This window comes from Clupea harengus, chromosome 20 (genome assembly GCF_900700415.2).
Source record: "Clupea harengus chromosome 20, Ch_v2.0.2, whole genome shotgun sequence".
In the NCBI taxonomy this organism is placed as follows: domain Eukaryota; kingdom Metazoa; phylum Chordata; class Actinopteri; order Clupeiformes; family Clupeidae; genus Clupea; species Clupea harengus.
In genome coordinates, this window is record NC_045171.1 from 1875474 (window position 1) to 1890245 (window position 14772).

Here is a 14772-nt window from a genome sequence, read left to right on the forward strand (position 1 = left end):
GCTGCCCTTGCAGGTCTTCAAACAACACCTTTCAGTTAAGGCTATGCTTCAAGATGTCACTACTATCAGAGGCTAACGCCATCTTAGAAGGTGATCAAAACAAATAAACTCACCATCATGTCTTTGTTCAGTTGTTGAATTTCTGGGAGAGGTGGTGGTGTCCTCCCATAAGAGCTTCCATTAGACACCTGACCCTGACAGCCGGCCTAAATCCCCCTGCAGACACACCTGCGGAGGGCTGTATAAAAGCTCAGGTGAGATGGGTCTCACACACCGAGCCCCAGTGAAGGAGCCGTCCACAGCATCTCCACACACTAAAGCAACATGGACCTCAGAGCCTCCATCTCCCTTCTTGTGCTGCTGCTTGGCCTGTCCAAGGCTCTGCCTGTCATGGTAAGAATGCCTGAGATATTCAGAACTCTATCTTTAAATACTAATCGTTTGTTTGTAACGTTTCATCTTCACCTTTTGGATTTTATCTGTCTCTAGGAGGACGGTGATGAAAATGAGATTTTCTTTGAGGAGCCTGACAGTGTGGACATAACTACTCAGATTCTGACAACCAATAATGGTCTGTTTCTCATTATTCAAACTATTTAACTGCTTCATTTAAATGATCGTTGGCATAAACTTACAGTGTCACTAGAATAACTTCAAAAATGACATTTCATCTTTCAGCTTCCAGTGAGTTTCTAATGGAAGGAGATCTTGTAGTGCCAAGAACCAAGAATGCTCTGGCTTGCTGGAACAACAACTGCATATGGAGGAAGTCTTCTAATGGGAAAGTTGAGGTCCCCTACACAGTCAGCTCTCAGTTTTGTAAGTATTTGTTGTATTTTTTAATATGCAATATATATATTTCAAAGCACCCCCATTGAGCATTGGTGTCTAATGTTTGTTGTGCTTTTCAGCATCCAATGACATGAGGAAAATCAAAATTGCCATGGCAACCTTCAACAGAAGAACCTGTGTTCAGTTTGTTGCTCGCTCGACTCAGATGGACTACATCAGCATTGAGAACAGAGATGGGTGAGTTTGTCTACTGCAGTGTCCTGACAATGTCACAAATCCCTCAAATGTCCACTTACACCTGCCTGCCTTCAACATGGTAAATCTGACACTAATTAGGATGCTGGTAACACTTTATTTCAAGGTTCAATTCAATAACAGCAATGAAGACCACCATTAGTCAACTAATACCGGAAGGCATTAACTGCAGAAGTACAACTAAATATTCATGGCTGGTGATTGGTATATCAGTGGTCATTAGCGATATGAATAATGTTAGTTAAGACATCCTAGGTGTAAAGAATATGTTTGTAAACATAGATAAAAACAAACTTTAATATTGAATAAAAATTGTGATGTATCAATTCTGAGGTACATTGGTTGTTCGTAACATTTAATACATAAACTAATGTTAGTAAATGGAAACCCTATTGTAATTGTTATTTTCATGATAACACTTTATTTGGATAGTCCACCTACAGAAACTTCGCAGATGATTTGATGAAATTCAAGTTCAGTCTTTCTAATTGTTCACTGAACATCACCTTCACCAAACCCAATCCCTAACCTAAATTGTAGTTCCAGCAGACTATACAAATAACATGTGAGCCATTATTTCTCCCATCTTTCTCAGGTGTTACTCATACCTTGGGAGGACAGGAGGCGAACAGGTGCTCTCCCTCAACAGGTATGGTTGTGTTTACCACGGCATCATCCAGCATGAACTCAACCATGCTCTGGGCTTCTACCATGAGCAAACCAGGAGTGACAGAGACGAGTATGTGAAAATCAACTGGAATTACATCAACCCAGGTAAGCTGCATTCCCCACTTTCAATTCTTTCTCAGACCGACAGAAATGAATGTAGACCTTAAGACCCTTCTCCTTGTTTTGGCAGAAATGGCGCACAACTTCCAGAAACAACACACCAACAACCTGAACACTCGATATGACTACACTTCTGTGATGCATTATGGGAGGTAAGAAAATGGGACCCACTGAATAAAACGTATTCATCAAGAGCTGTTTTACCTGTTTACATTACTAAATAAAAATATGATTTATAAAACTTTTACAAATCACTGTTCAAATTTCCTTCTGTAGAACTGCTTTCACAGTCCAGAATGGAAAGGAGACAATCACTCCAATTCCAAACCCAAATGTGCAAATTGGACAGAGACAGGGACTGTCCACCACTGACATCCGGAGGATCAACAAACTCTATGGATGCTGTGAGTATGGTGTTCAAACTCCATCAGATACATGGAAAGAGGGCATCATTTTATTTGTCTTTGGGGACACTGAAATGACAGGAATCACGATGGAAGAATGCTCTCTGATACCCTGATTGGTTTTTCTTCTCATAAATAGGACAGATCGAGTCTGAAAGAAGAACCCCACACTGATGCTGTCCTCGTATGGTACTACCACATGACAACTTGCTAAATGATGATTTATATTTATTTGTCTTGTGAGCATCGTGTCTAAAATATTCACAATACTGGAAAATAAATCACTGAGATGACCTCAATATCCCTCTTTGCTGTTGTTTATCTATAAATAGACCTATGTAAATACGCCATGTGTATGTTGACAAGGAGTCAACAGAGAACAGGTCAATAGCACGGTTGCTACGTCACAGTCAGTCTCCTCACTTAAGCCCTAGTCCATTTTTCTGCTACATCAAGACATTTCCGAGAAACTGGTCAGAGATTTTTTCCATCATACACGGCACAACATTAGGAGTATAATGTATCAATCACGAGAGAAGAAGAAAAAGCTACATCTCAACTGTGTCAACAGTTATAAAACCCCAAGGCTTTGTTCTGGTTTTTGCCTGAAACACTATGTACTCCAAAGCACTGATGTGGTGTTTGAGGTTTTAAATGCATTGTGTGCTATTATATCTTAATTTATGGTTGCGGTTTCTCCTCAACTGTGCGGAGGCGTAAAACTTGTGGAAAAAAAGTGAACACATCGGTTTTCTCTCCCCCACAGTGTTTAAGAAAACAATATGAGGAAGGATTTTCCCTGAGGGTGCCTCTAAAATAAGCAAGGTTATGTGTCTGTGTGTCTACTGTTTATTGAAAAAAGTCTCCCTCTTTAAATCCTTAACACTTACACTTTGGATACTTTGAAGACAGCCTCCTCTTCTTTTAAGTTAATCTTGTGTAGGCTGTTACTTGCCTGCCAGCCAGTCTTTTTTTCCTCCAGAGAACCTCTGTTCAGGCAGCAGGCTAAAAAAAAACCTTGATCACGACCAGAGCTTCTATTGATTTTCTGTGGTTGGGGGGAAAGCGCCCAGCCGTAGACATCCATCTCCCCGTCCCGCAGAGACACTCTAAGGTGGGGCAGCACTTCTGTGCTCCAGAGGTAGGAATTAGGGGAACGTTGCCGGGGCTGTGGCCTGCTTCCCCTCTGTAAACCAAGGCCATGTGTTTGTCCTTTTCCCTCTAAGTACCCGTTACTATATGAAACTAGCACTTATCCTCACAGCCATGCAGTCGTGAGCGTGTTCGCTAAACACATGCCATTCTCACACGGCTGAACTCGCCTTTCCTGGGCACTTATATGCTCATCGCCTCTCCTACTATGAGTGTCCTTGATGTGTTTGGAAATTTCCGTAAACAACTCTGTTTGTAATCTTTGACAGTTTTCTACGTGTCCTGCGTATGCTTTTATGGAAAGAATAAGAATGTGTTGAAAAAGAAACAGCTGTCTTTTCATTAGTGTATAATTTGGCACTACACGTATAAACAGATATATACACTTCGACGCAGCAAATAAATTCCTATGGCACAGTATCATCAATCGACTCGATACACCTGCAATGTAAGATCTAGAGCAGTCATACTTCTTCATAAGGGGGCACAGTTTGAATTTACAAGCATATAGCCAACAATTAGATAAAGAAAACGTTTGCTATTTGAGCCCTTCTCAGCTCTACACTGAGAAGTGGAGCGGATACGTTTTCCACAAACTAGCACAGCCTGGAGCATGGTAAGAACTGTCCATGCACTTCAGGAGATGCCCACAAGAGGGCAGAGGCGTGCCAGTGCTGGGATTTGAGAGCTTGCACCTCGAGACAGGGAACACCTATCTCCTTCATGGACCGTTAAACAATACTCAGTTCAAGTAAGGATAGCCTTTGATTCAGTTGTTCATTTGATTGACTGATTAATTATTATTGATTAAATATAATTTTGAAGCTAAAAATGCTAAGCATCAACACATCATGGATTATCCTACCTTCAGGCAACATCACATCATACATGATTGAAAAAATCTAAACAAGGCTTTAAAGCAAGGACTTTGTCAAAAAACAACTGTTTTAGTGATACAACAATGGCTCTATAGATAACAGACTTCATTGTAAATTCAAATCAGTAGAGAGGGAGCTCTATTTAAAATTGGTTTCATGGTCAAGGATTAAGTCTAATTCTGGACCTAGCCCGCATTTAATTTAGAACAGATTGTCTGTGCAGCATAGGCACCTTATTTGCAAGAGCCAACAATTCATTTGTTTAGAAGGTATTTTTATCCAAAGCATTTACACACTGAATGACTACATATATTTATCAGAGTATGTGCTTTCAAGGGGTTTCAATACTGTACCCTGCTGATGTTAGCACTATGCTCCACCAGTTGGGCAGCAGAAAGGTTACTAAATGCCCATCAATTAAAAGCAGTCCATGTGTCCATTGATCGAGCTGTATCTCTCTCTCCTCAGTCCTAGGGCAGTATGCAGGGGGGAGGAGTGGGGGGGTTGGATGGAGGTCCGACGTCACCGCTGTTGCCCCTCTCCGCCACCCGCAGGTGGCGCTGGGGGAGCTGTCTCCTCATGTTCCTCCTCTTGGGCTTGCTGGCGCCTTTGGCTCCCGACTGTCCAATGTCGCTCAGGGTGTCCGAAGACTCGTCAATGTAGGCCAGGTTCTCGCCGAAGAAGTCCAGCAGGGAGGGCCGCGGTGGTGTGCTGCCCTCCACTATCACCATGGGCACCGGCGCCTCCTCGCCAGCTGAGGCCGTCTCCTGCTCCTCATGGCACTTCGGCACGTGTGTGGCTGTCGGCAAGTCACAGGAGTCGCTCAAGGAGTTCCTCGGCGAGTCGTGCGAGTTGCTCTCAGATGCCGACTCAGAGAGCTCCGACTTGGACTCAGACCACGACGTGGACCCTGACACCGACTCGGCCCTGGATCCAGGTCTGGACAGGGCTCTTACCTCGGACCTCGAGACCGGTCTGGAGGGAGCCCTCGACCCCGGCCTCGACCCCGGCCTCGACCCCGGCCTCGATCCTGCCCTGGAGGACGGTTGTGGGAGCTCCAACCTTGACACGGCATCAGCCTTGGCTTCGAGCATCTTCTCCAGGACGGTCTTAGCGTCAGACCAGTTGTTGAACAGGTGTCCGTTTATGCGGATGCCCTCCGGCTCCAGTGGACCCCCGATTCCTGGGACAAGGTAGCCCGCTTTGGAATGCAGGTGGTGGGGACCTCGACGCCGCTTCCTCTTCCTCCGGCGCTGGAGCTGAAATGGGTCGTTAAGGTCCAAGGGGACAGGAATGCGGAAGTCCACAGACATGTTCTGGATGTTCTGGGTCCAGTCATTGGCGTAAGCCCTCAGCTCCTCCATCTGATAACAAAGGATGGCAGAGGAACCGAGAAAGAGAATGCGTAACCATGACACCGCAGGATGGAGCCTCTTAGAGAGGCTGGGTATCAAAGACAAATAGACACTGAGAAACACCAAATAAGGGGTGTGACACGACAAAATCAGCCCAGTGTGAGAGAGCGTCTAAAAATGAACCACATAGGAGAGAGTGGGATAAGAGGAGCTGGTTTTTTGTACTGAACTCGACCTATAGCCAGGGAACTATATGAGAAATACGACTAAGGCTTGCAACACCAGTTCAGGATGTGTGGAATCAATTGAAACCTTAGCAGTTTGCCTAACTCAAATAGACAATAAAATACAATAGTAATGCATCTGCACCTGCATATCTGCATTGGAACAGTTGAACTGAAACTATATCTATATCTACTGTAGAATCTCTCTCTCTATATATATATATATCTCTCTCTCTCTCTCTATATATATATATATATATATATATAGATTCTACAGTAGATATAGATATAGTTTCAGTTCAACTGTTCCAATGCAGATATGCAGGTGCAGATGCATTACTATTGTGGTTATTAAAACTCAGACAGGTAATCACTGTTTCACGAGTTTCAGTGATCCAACTTAATCCAACTCAGTGACTAGAAATCAAACCTACACTCTCTCTATTCTCCAATGATTATAAATCAAACCTACACTCTTTCTATTCTACAGTGATTATAAATAAGTGATTAGAAATAACACCTACACTCTTTCTATTCTACAGTGATTATAAATCAAACCTACACTCTCTATTCTACAGTGATTATAAATCAAACCTACACTCTCTCTATTCTACAGTGATTATAACCTACCCTCTTTCTATTCTACAGTGTTTATAAATCAAACACACTCTCTATCCTACAGTGATTATAAATCAAACCTACACTCTCTATTCTACAGTGATTATAAATAAAACACTCTCTCTATTCTACAGTGATTATAAATACAACCTACACTTTCTCTATTCTACAGTGATTATAATTAATAATAAAATCTACACTATCTCTATATTCTACAGTGATTATAAATAAAAACCTAGACTCTTTCTATTCTACAGTGTTGTCACACCCACCTCGGCGCGGGTCTTTTTGGAGAGCACTCTCAGCCACTTCCCTATCATGGTGAGGATGGAGGCGAAGTAGGCCAAGCCAAACACGATCCACAGCCACACCAGGGGCTTGTACATGAAGTGGCCGTGCCTTCGGTCATCTAAGACACACACAAGAGTGGAAGTTTATCATGCATTCAACTTGAAGGGTTTAGATCATACAATTGCGGAAATACTGTTAAAACCAGTCTTAACTTAACTTTGTTTGGCACAGAATAAACTTGCTATGACTGTGACTAGTGAGAACTAACTCAATTTAACATGAAGTCTAGACTAAACAGCAACGGTTTCTGAGTACCTGCAACATAATCCCCGAAGCCCACGGTGGTGAGAGTGATAACCACAAAGTATGCCGCCTCCAGCCAGGTCCAGTTCTCCACTTCCTTGAACACCAATGTGGGCACGCCCAGGAATATCACCAAGCCAATCAGGATGGAGGACACTGCAGAGATGATCCGGACATTGGTGGGGCTCACGGCTTTTCTCTGTTCGTAGGAAACATAGAGGACATCATTATATTTAAATGGTCTTAGCTGCTGCCATTACAGAAACTAAAATAAGATAACAAAAAATAACATAATCCTTTATTAATCCCACAATGGGGAAATGTGCAGTGTTTCAGCAGCAGAGGGAATAGCACAATAGCAGGAAGCCTCAGTAAAAGTAAGGGTTATCGTAATATAACAGTAATAAAAGTAAGGGTTATCGTAATATAACAGTAATAAAAGTAAGGGTTATCGCAATATAACAGTAATAATAGTAATATAATAGTAATACAAGTAAGGGTAACAGTAATAAAAGTAAGGGTAATAGTAATATAACAGTAATAAAAGTAAGCGTAAAAGTAATAAAGTAATGGGTTTAAATACAGCGTTACGGGATTACTACATTAGATCTTCATTCTTAAAACACTAACTACATAAAAAAACGAGATAACAGTTTTGGAATGGGAACTTCACTCGACTGAGATAAATAGAAATTTGAGTCGCATTGAAGCATAATTGAGACCTAAATCATGAATTAGTCTCACATGAAGCTGCATGAAGCAGGCCTTCTGGTGAGTCATCATAGGACTGTTCTTTATACTGACTCTGTGCAGCTTCAACTGGGGTCCTTTTGAGACTAACTGCAGACTACAACCTACTGGACTAATAATTACAAAACTTCAGTATCTGCCAGAGGAATGAAGGTAGAAGACCTGGACTTTGACTGCTGAGGAGGAGATTTCCACGGTCCAAAATGCAAGGCACTCTCTTAAATTTCCTTCGGGATTAATAAAGTATCCATCTATCATCTTAATAACAATTACTGCAGCATTATTTCTGTGTATTCCTATTTAGACATAACCATTAGTCATTACACCCCGCCTTGCATCAACACTCTTCGCTTCTTCAACCCCGTGGCAATTAATCAAGAATTAACACTTAAACAAACTCCAACTGGCTGTCATTAATCTGCTCTCAACTGCCCCACGATGTAAACGGCACATCTGATTGGCCGCAGCTTGCTGTGTTGTGGCTGGAGGGCATACCAGGAAGAGGGTCTCGATCTTGCCCACAGCTCTCCTCAGCATGGTACCCATGTGGTCTCCCACCCCAGCCAGCAGGATGCCAAACATGGGGATCCCCACCAGGGCATAGAAGATACAAAAGAGTTGCCCACCTTCGGTAATCGGAGACAGATTCCCGAAACCTGTGGGGAATGAAGAGAGGAACTATTTTCAGTCGTTTTCACAGGAACTAAATGCAGTGAGAGAGAGAACAGGCTGGAGATTCATTGGAGGCAGTGAGCATTTTGAACTGCAGTCTGAAACTTCTGAAGATGTGAAAGTATTGAACCTGGTGGTATTATGTTCGTGAACGAGCCGATTCTTTTCAACGGCTCTATGATATGAACGAAGGGAACCGAGTCCTACTTGTGAGTCGTTGTTTTTATAGTTTTTATCGCTCAAATATCAATGCCTGCCCTAAATCCACTCCACTCCCCTTTACGTGAACAGTGAGAACCACCAGTCACAAGAGGCAGACGTTGTCGTATTAGTTTCCTTAAAGGTAGAATAAGAATCATTTCTTGGTTGCTGTTTGTATATCAATCAAAGTTGGGCCATCCTCCCTAGCTCAATGAGCGAGAGAGAGAGAGAGAGAGAGAGAACAGCGGGGGTCGAGCGAGCTAGAGAGTGAGTGAGTGAAGAGAGGAGAGAGAAAGAGAGAGAGAGAGAGAGATAGAGAGCAGCGGGGGTCGAGCGAGCTAGAGAGTGAATGAAGAGAGAGCGAGAGAGAGAGAGAGAAAGAGAGAGAGAGAGAGAGAGAGAGGAAGAGAGAGAGAGAGAGAGAGAGAGTGCAGCGGGGGTCGAGCGAGCTAGAGAGTAAATGAAGAGAGGGATTGGCCTTAACGAGAGCAGTGAATCTGAGAAATAAAAACATTTCTGATTGTTTCACGGCGGTTACATTCTACAGGACAGATAAACACGGCCACATGTCTGCATAACCTCCGCAGGAAGGATTTAGTGTGAATGCAGTCTAAGTGCACACTTCATCCTCATGTCTACTAAACCTAGTCCACACACACTAAATTATTATAGCAGAAATTATATTGTTGGGATATCTACATGTGAATCTGCTCCAAATCTGAGCTTTAACAACCCACCGATGGTCGTGATGATGGAGCTTTAACAACCCACCTATGGTCGTGATGATGGAGCTTTAACAACCCACCTATGGTTGTGATGATGGTCCCACAAAAGAGAAACGCACTGGGGAAGTCCCAGCGACTGGTGAAGGTGAGGTTGGTTCTGGTGTCCACACCAGCTTTAGTGGCTTTCACTACCTCCTGAGGAGAGAACCAGAGACAGGGATATCAGGACAAAGCAAGGCGCTGCCTTCATAAAAGATGATGCTAAGGATAAATCATAAAACTGAGTAAATGAATGAATCAACCAACAAAGAAGCCTGATGGTCAAAGTTCACTTTGTTATGTCTAGTATAAGTTCATCCAGGGATGGGCAAAAATACATCAAAATGTATTTTGATATAAGTTACAAAATACTGAAGTTGTGAAAGTATCAAAATGAAATACAAAATACAGCAACCACATATCATAATAATAATGTGTATTGCACACACAAATATATTTCCAAAGAAAACATATCATATCATAACACAAAATGTTTGTAAATTATGTTTTTAAACTATGTTTTTAAAACTTTTATTTTTTTTTAACTATGTTCTTAACTATGTTTGTAACTATGTTGTTTTTTAACGATGTTCTTAATTATGCTTTTAACTATGTTTTAACTATGTTTTTTTTTAACTATGTTTTTACTGTAGCACTCTGAGATTCAGCCGAATATAAAGTGCGCTATAAATTAAATTAATTATTATTATTATTATTATTATTATTATTATTAAAACTCCACTCACCATAGGCAGATTTGATCATTTGATAATAATGACAGCTTTTCACTGCTAACCAAGTCAATTTACAAATCTGTTTTTTGAAGATCTGTGCCATGATGGGGAGTGATCAAACCAGCTACATGATCGTAGCCATGTCAAGAAAATAATAAAACATACATCAAATTTCTTGTCATCCAATCAGAGAGAGCGACACAAACGTTCAATGCGGATGTCGCCGGTTTGATTTGTCCTCTGCTTTTCAAAATGGTCCATCTGGTAAGTCTCGCCCTAGCAGACACAGATTCTGTCACTTCCAGGTCTGTTGAGCAACTATATACTACAAAGTCTCTAAAGTCGTTCTTTTTATTTTGCCACACAGCACGACACACAACACACCCGTGCATTGGGCGGGAACACTGGACACACATGCTGAAGATGTCGCCGGTGGAATTTGTCCTCTGTTTTTCACCTATCCTGAAGTCCTTGTCCTCCCTCACAGGCAGCCAGGAGCAGTGGGCAGCCTTTTATGGCGCCCGGGGACCAAGCCAAGTGCTCGTGTCCAGTCTTGGACAGGGACGGACAGGAGAGTTTTTCTGCATGTTTTTATGTTGGGGTTCTTTGTGGAGGAAAGCCTTGTGAACACGAGGAGAACATGCAAACTCCACACAGAAAGGCCCGGGACATAGCCCACCTGAGAACCGAACGCCGAAGGACCGAACGCCTGGGGAGAACCTGCCCCCAGTATCAACGGCGCCCCAAGCGGGAATCGAACCCAGGACCTTCTTGCTGTGAGGCGGCAGTGCAAACACCTGATCCACCGTGCCACTCTACACTGAATCAGTGTGGGCAAATCACTGTCACCACAAGTCACCAATAACTTAAACAAGCATGGTTAAAGAGCATGGTTAAAGCGCTCAGCACACCATTCTCCCCACGATGGACGCAGATGCATACATCATGTATACATCAGTTTTATCTGTATTCTGAAAATGCCAAAATACTGATCACTAATTTTGCTACAAATTACATTACAACCATTTTTATAAGGCCCGTCAAATACAAATGACAAAATACTATTTTGTATTTCAAATACACATTTTAAATACTGCCCATCCCTGTATATCTGTGACTGTGTGAAGGGTGTAATGAGGAGAATATAAACATAAATACCATGGTAATATCACAATATAGTCAAATTAAAAGTGACCTGAAAATGGACTATTTTCACAATGCTACAACTATTTAACACTGTTACCTGATTTAAAGGACAGCTGTTATTGTCCTGTCAAGGCAGGTGTAATAATTAGGAGGTGCAGTTAAAAGCTGACACTCATTATTAATTCCTTGATGTAGCCTGAGGTGCACTGAGGTGTGTGTTCACCTGGACGAAGACCTGCAGTGTTTCTGGATGAACACCTGTGTGTTTGACGAAGTCGTTGAGGGCTTCGTGCAGGTCCTTGTGCATGACCTTCTCCCTGGCGGTCTCGAGCGTGCTGAACACCAGCGCACCCATGACCAGGTACAGCAGCGCCACCGTCATGATGGCCGTCAGGGTGGAGCACCGCATGGCTCCCCAGCGCTGGGCGCACAGGCGAGCAGAAGCGGGGGAACCACTGACACAGAGATGGGCAGCGCTGGGCGCACAGGCGAGCAGAAGCGGGGGAACCACTGACACAGAGATGGGCAGCGCTGGGCGCACAGGCGAGCAGATGCGGGGGGGGACCACTGACACAGAGATGGCCGAGCGAGCTGCAGGAAATAAAACAAGAAACCATCAAAATCAAACTGTGGACACGATGGAAAGCATCACAGTACATTCAAGACAATCATTCCTATTAATCAAACCCAAGAAGCCAAATTTGCGCTTTGCTGGGCTAGACCCTGCCATCCTATACACACTGTCTGCTCCCCCTGGGGGCATATGAGACTGTCCCTGTCGTCAAGTGATGCCCCTGGGGGTATATGAGACTGTCCCCGTCCAGTGATGCCCGTGAGGGCATATGAGACTATGCCCGTCCAGTGATGCATCACCTTTCAGCTGCTTTCTCTTCTCCATCTCTGTGCTCTTTCCCTTCACTTCCGTCCACCCTCGGACTGCTCGCTCCTTTCCCCTCTCCTCCTTTCCCTTATTGACATGTGGAGCCGCCACATCACATCAGAGAAGACCCCTTAAACAGGGTTACATCAAGTCTGAACTGGGGAGCCTGCCACAGACCACACATCAGAGACCCCTTAAACAGGGTTACATCAAGTCTGAACTGGGGAGCTGAACTGGGGAGCAGCCACAGACCTCACATCACATCAGAGACCCCTTAAACAGGGTTACATCAAGTCTGAACTGGGGAGCAGCCACATCACATCACATCAGAGAGTCCTTAAACAGGGTTACATCAAGTCTGAACTGGGGAGCCTGCCACAGACCTCACATCACATCAGAGACCCCTTAATCAGGGTTACATCAAGTCTGAACTGGGGAGCAGCCACATCACATCACATCAGAGACCCCTTAAACAGGGTTACATCAAGTCTGAACTGGGGAGCAGCCACATCACATCACATCAGAGACCCCTTAAACAGGGTTACATCAAGTCTGAACTGGGGAGCAGCCACATCACATCACATCAGAGACCCCTTAAACAGGGTTACATCAAGTCTGAACTGGGGAGCAGCCACATCACATCACATCAGAGACCCCTTAAACAGGGTTACATCAAGTCTGAACTGGGGAGCAGCCACATCACATCACATCAGAGAGTCCTTAAACAGGGTTACATCAAGTCTGAACTGGGGAGCCTGCCACAGACCTCACATCATCAGACCCCTTAAACAGGGTTACATCAAGTCTGAACTGGGGAGCAGCCACATCACATCACATCAGAGACCCCTTAAACAGGGTTACATCAAGTCTGAACTGGGGAGCAGCCACATCACATCACATCAGAGACCCCTTAAACAGGGTTACATCAAGTCTGAACTGGGGAGCCTGCCACAGACCTCACATCACATCAGAGACCCCTTAAACAGGGTTACATCAAGTCTGAACTGGGGAGCAGCCACATCACATCACATCACATCAGAGACCCCTTAAACAGGGTTACATCAAGTCTGAACTGGGGAGCAGCCACATCACATCACATCAGAGAGTCCTTAAACAGGGCTACATCAAGTCTGAACTGGGGAGCCTGCCACAGACCTCAGCCTTTGAAGTGCTGGCCCAAACAAAGCACAGGCATAAGTGTCATAGGCCTATCCATTCAAAAACAACCAATGACGCCATAGAAACCGAGCCCTTCGCCCTTCGCCCTTGTGTGCTGTTTAGACAGGAGATGGCCACGCTGTTCCACCGCACACGGACAGGCAGCCTGACGTTGGCCAGAGCCAGTGAGGATTGACTGTTAGGATTCTTGTGTAAGGGACTGTCTCTCCTTGCATGTAAATCTCTCTGAATAATGGAAGGATCGGGCGAGCTGTGCTGTACGCTACTTGTAACACGCAAGTGACAAAAAACGAATGATTTACAGCCAACTCTGAGGGAAAGATAGGGAAAATAAACAAATTCTGATGATAAGTATTAATACCACCTAAAGAACAGATTTAGTAGTCCACACCTACTAGATAACTCACTTGTGGTATGCATTCATTAAAGGTAACTCTGCTGGACAGTAATGTTTAGTATGTACCACAGGCTATGGAATACAAAATGAATGGTCGACAAGTAATCCCTACAATACACAGGTTTATATCCACCGGTTATAGTGAAGTAATGTCTCATACAATATGGGCTTAGAATGGTAATCATTTCCCAACAAAACATACATCAGAATCGAAGTCTAAATTTGGTATATTAAATCGACTGTTCTGCATTGCACTACACACAAGAATGACTTAAACATGCATTTGTATGTCTTACCTCAGTCTAAATCCCAGCACATAGTGCGAGTCCCCACTGTGTGAGGTGGGAGTGTGGTAGTCCCCCCTCTGTGCTGTGTGAGGTGGGAGTGTGTGCTGTGTGGGAGTGTGGTAGTCCCCCCTCTGTGCTGTACGGGAGTGTGGTGTAGGAAGGTGTTTCCCGTTCCCCAGGCAGGGGGCGGGGGGGGGGGGGCCGGGGGCAGAGCGAGCTCCTACAGTGGAGGTCAACAGAGATGTGAACATGTTCTGGGAGGAGGAGAAAAAGCAGAACTTTGTGCACGTCTGCGTCAAAGCAAAGCGCAAACACACATTCCAACTCCAGGCTTAGTTGCAAAGCCTCGAGTTTGTCTGACGGTCCCTTTAGGCTGGGTGTGCAGGAGGGGTCCAGGACATCAGTTTACACATGTTGACTTGGCTGGGGGTCTCCACATGTTGACTTGGCTGGGGGTCTCCACTCACATCCATCCCCCTCTCCTTCTGGTTTTGTATCCCCTCTATGACAATCTCCTTTACACCAAGTTCAGCTTTGTGAGGCATATTCCCATCTTTGGTCAGGAGCCATGCAATCACACAAATGAATCAGGAATGCTGTCTGACAAGTTAACATATACTCACTCACATTCCCACAGAAACTCTAAACTATAACTATAAATATACACAGATGATGATTCAAGATACTCACCTCCACGGACA

At 44.0% G+C, this 14772-nt stretch overlaps 2 protein-coding genes across 2 annotated transcripts; one reads left to right on the forward strand and one right to left on the reverse strand.

Annotated features, from left to right (window-relative positions):
• The first annotated feature begins 40 nt into the window (after positions 1 to 40).
• Positions 41 to 2356, forward strand: LOC105911048 (hatching enzyme 1.2-like). The gene is made up of 7 exons (XM_031558020.2): positions 41 to 393; positions 490 to 571; positions 679 to 819; positions 912 to 1029; positions 1643 to 1821; positions 1907 to 1988; positions 2113 to 2356. The coding sequence occupies exons 1-7, from the start codon at positions 325 to 327 to the stop codon at positions 2354 to 2356; spliced, it is 915 nt and encodes a 304-aa protein (XP_031413880.1). The 5' UTR covers positions 41 to 324.
• A 1219-nt stretch (positions 2357 to 3575) lies between these two features.
• kcnk4a (potassium channel, subfamily K, member 4a) lies at positions 3576 to 14147 on the reverse strand. The gene is made up of 7 exons (XM_042702765.1): positions 14081 to 14147; positions 11552 to 11919; positions 9490 to 9604; positions 8307 to 8467; positions 7074 to 7260; positions 6740 to 6876; positions 3576 to 5634 (listed from the first exon to the last, which is right to left on the reverse strand). The coding sequence occupies exons 2-7, from the start codon at positions 11735 to 11737 to the stop codon at positions 4741 to 4743; spliced, it is 1680 nt and encodes a 559-aa protein (XP_042558699.1). The 5' UTR covers positions 11738 to 11919; positions 14081 to 14147; the 3' UTR covers positions 3576 to 4740.
• Between the last annotated feature and the right edge of the window lie 625 nt (positions 14148 to 14772).

Excerpts from the sequence above, each read along its gene's own strand:
- LOC105911048 (XM_031558020.2), top strand. The coding sequence starts at position 325 with ATGGACCTCAGAGCCTCCATCTCCCTTCTTGTGCTGCTGCTTGGCCTG. Across the intron at positions 572-678 it reads GATTCTGACAACCAATAATG|CTTCCAGTGAGTTTCTAATG; the intron begins GTCTGTTTCTCA and ends TTCATCTTTCAG. Across the intron at positions 1,822-1,906 it reads CTGGAATTACATCAACCCAG|AAATGGCGCACAACTTCCAG; the intron begins GTAAGCTGCATT and ends TTGTTTTGGCAG.
- kcnk4a (XM_042702765.1), bottom strand. The coding sequence starts at position 11,737 with ATGCGGTGCTCCACCCTGACGGCCATCATGACGGTGGCGCTGCTGTAC. Across the intron at positions 9,605-11,551 it reads CACTGCAGGTCTTCGTCCAG|GAGGTAGTGAAAGCCACTAA; the intron begins GTGAACACACAC and ends TTCTCTCCTCAG. Across the intron at positions 6,877-7,073 it reads CTTCGGGGATTATGTTGCAG|ATGACCGAAGGCACGGCCAC; the intron begins GTACTCAGAAAC and ends TGTGTGTCTTAG.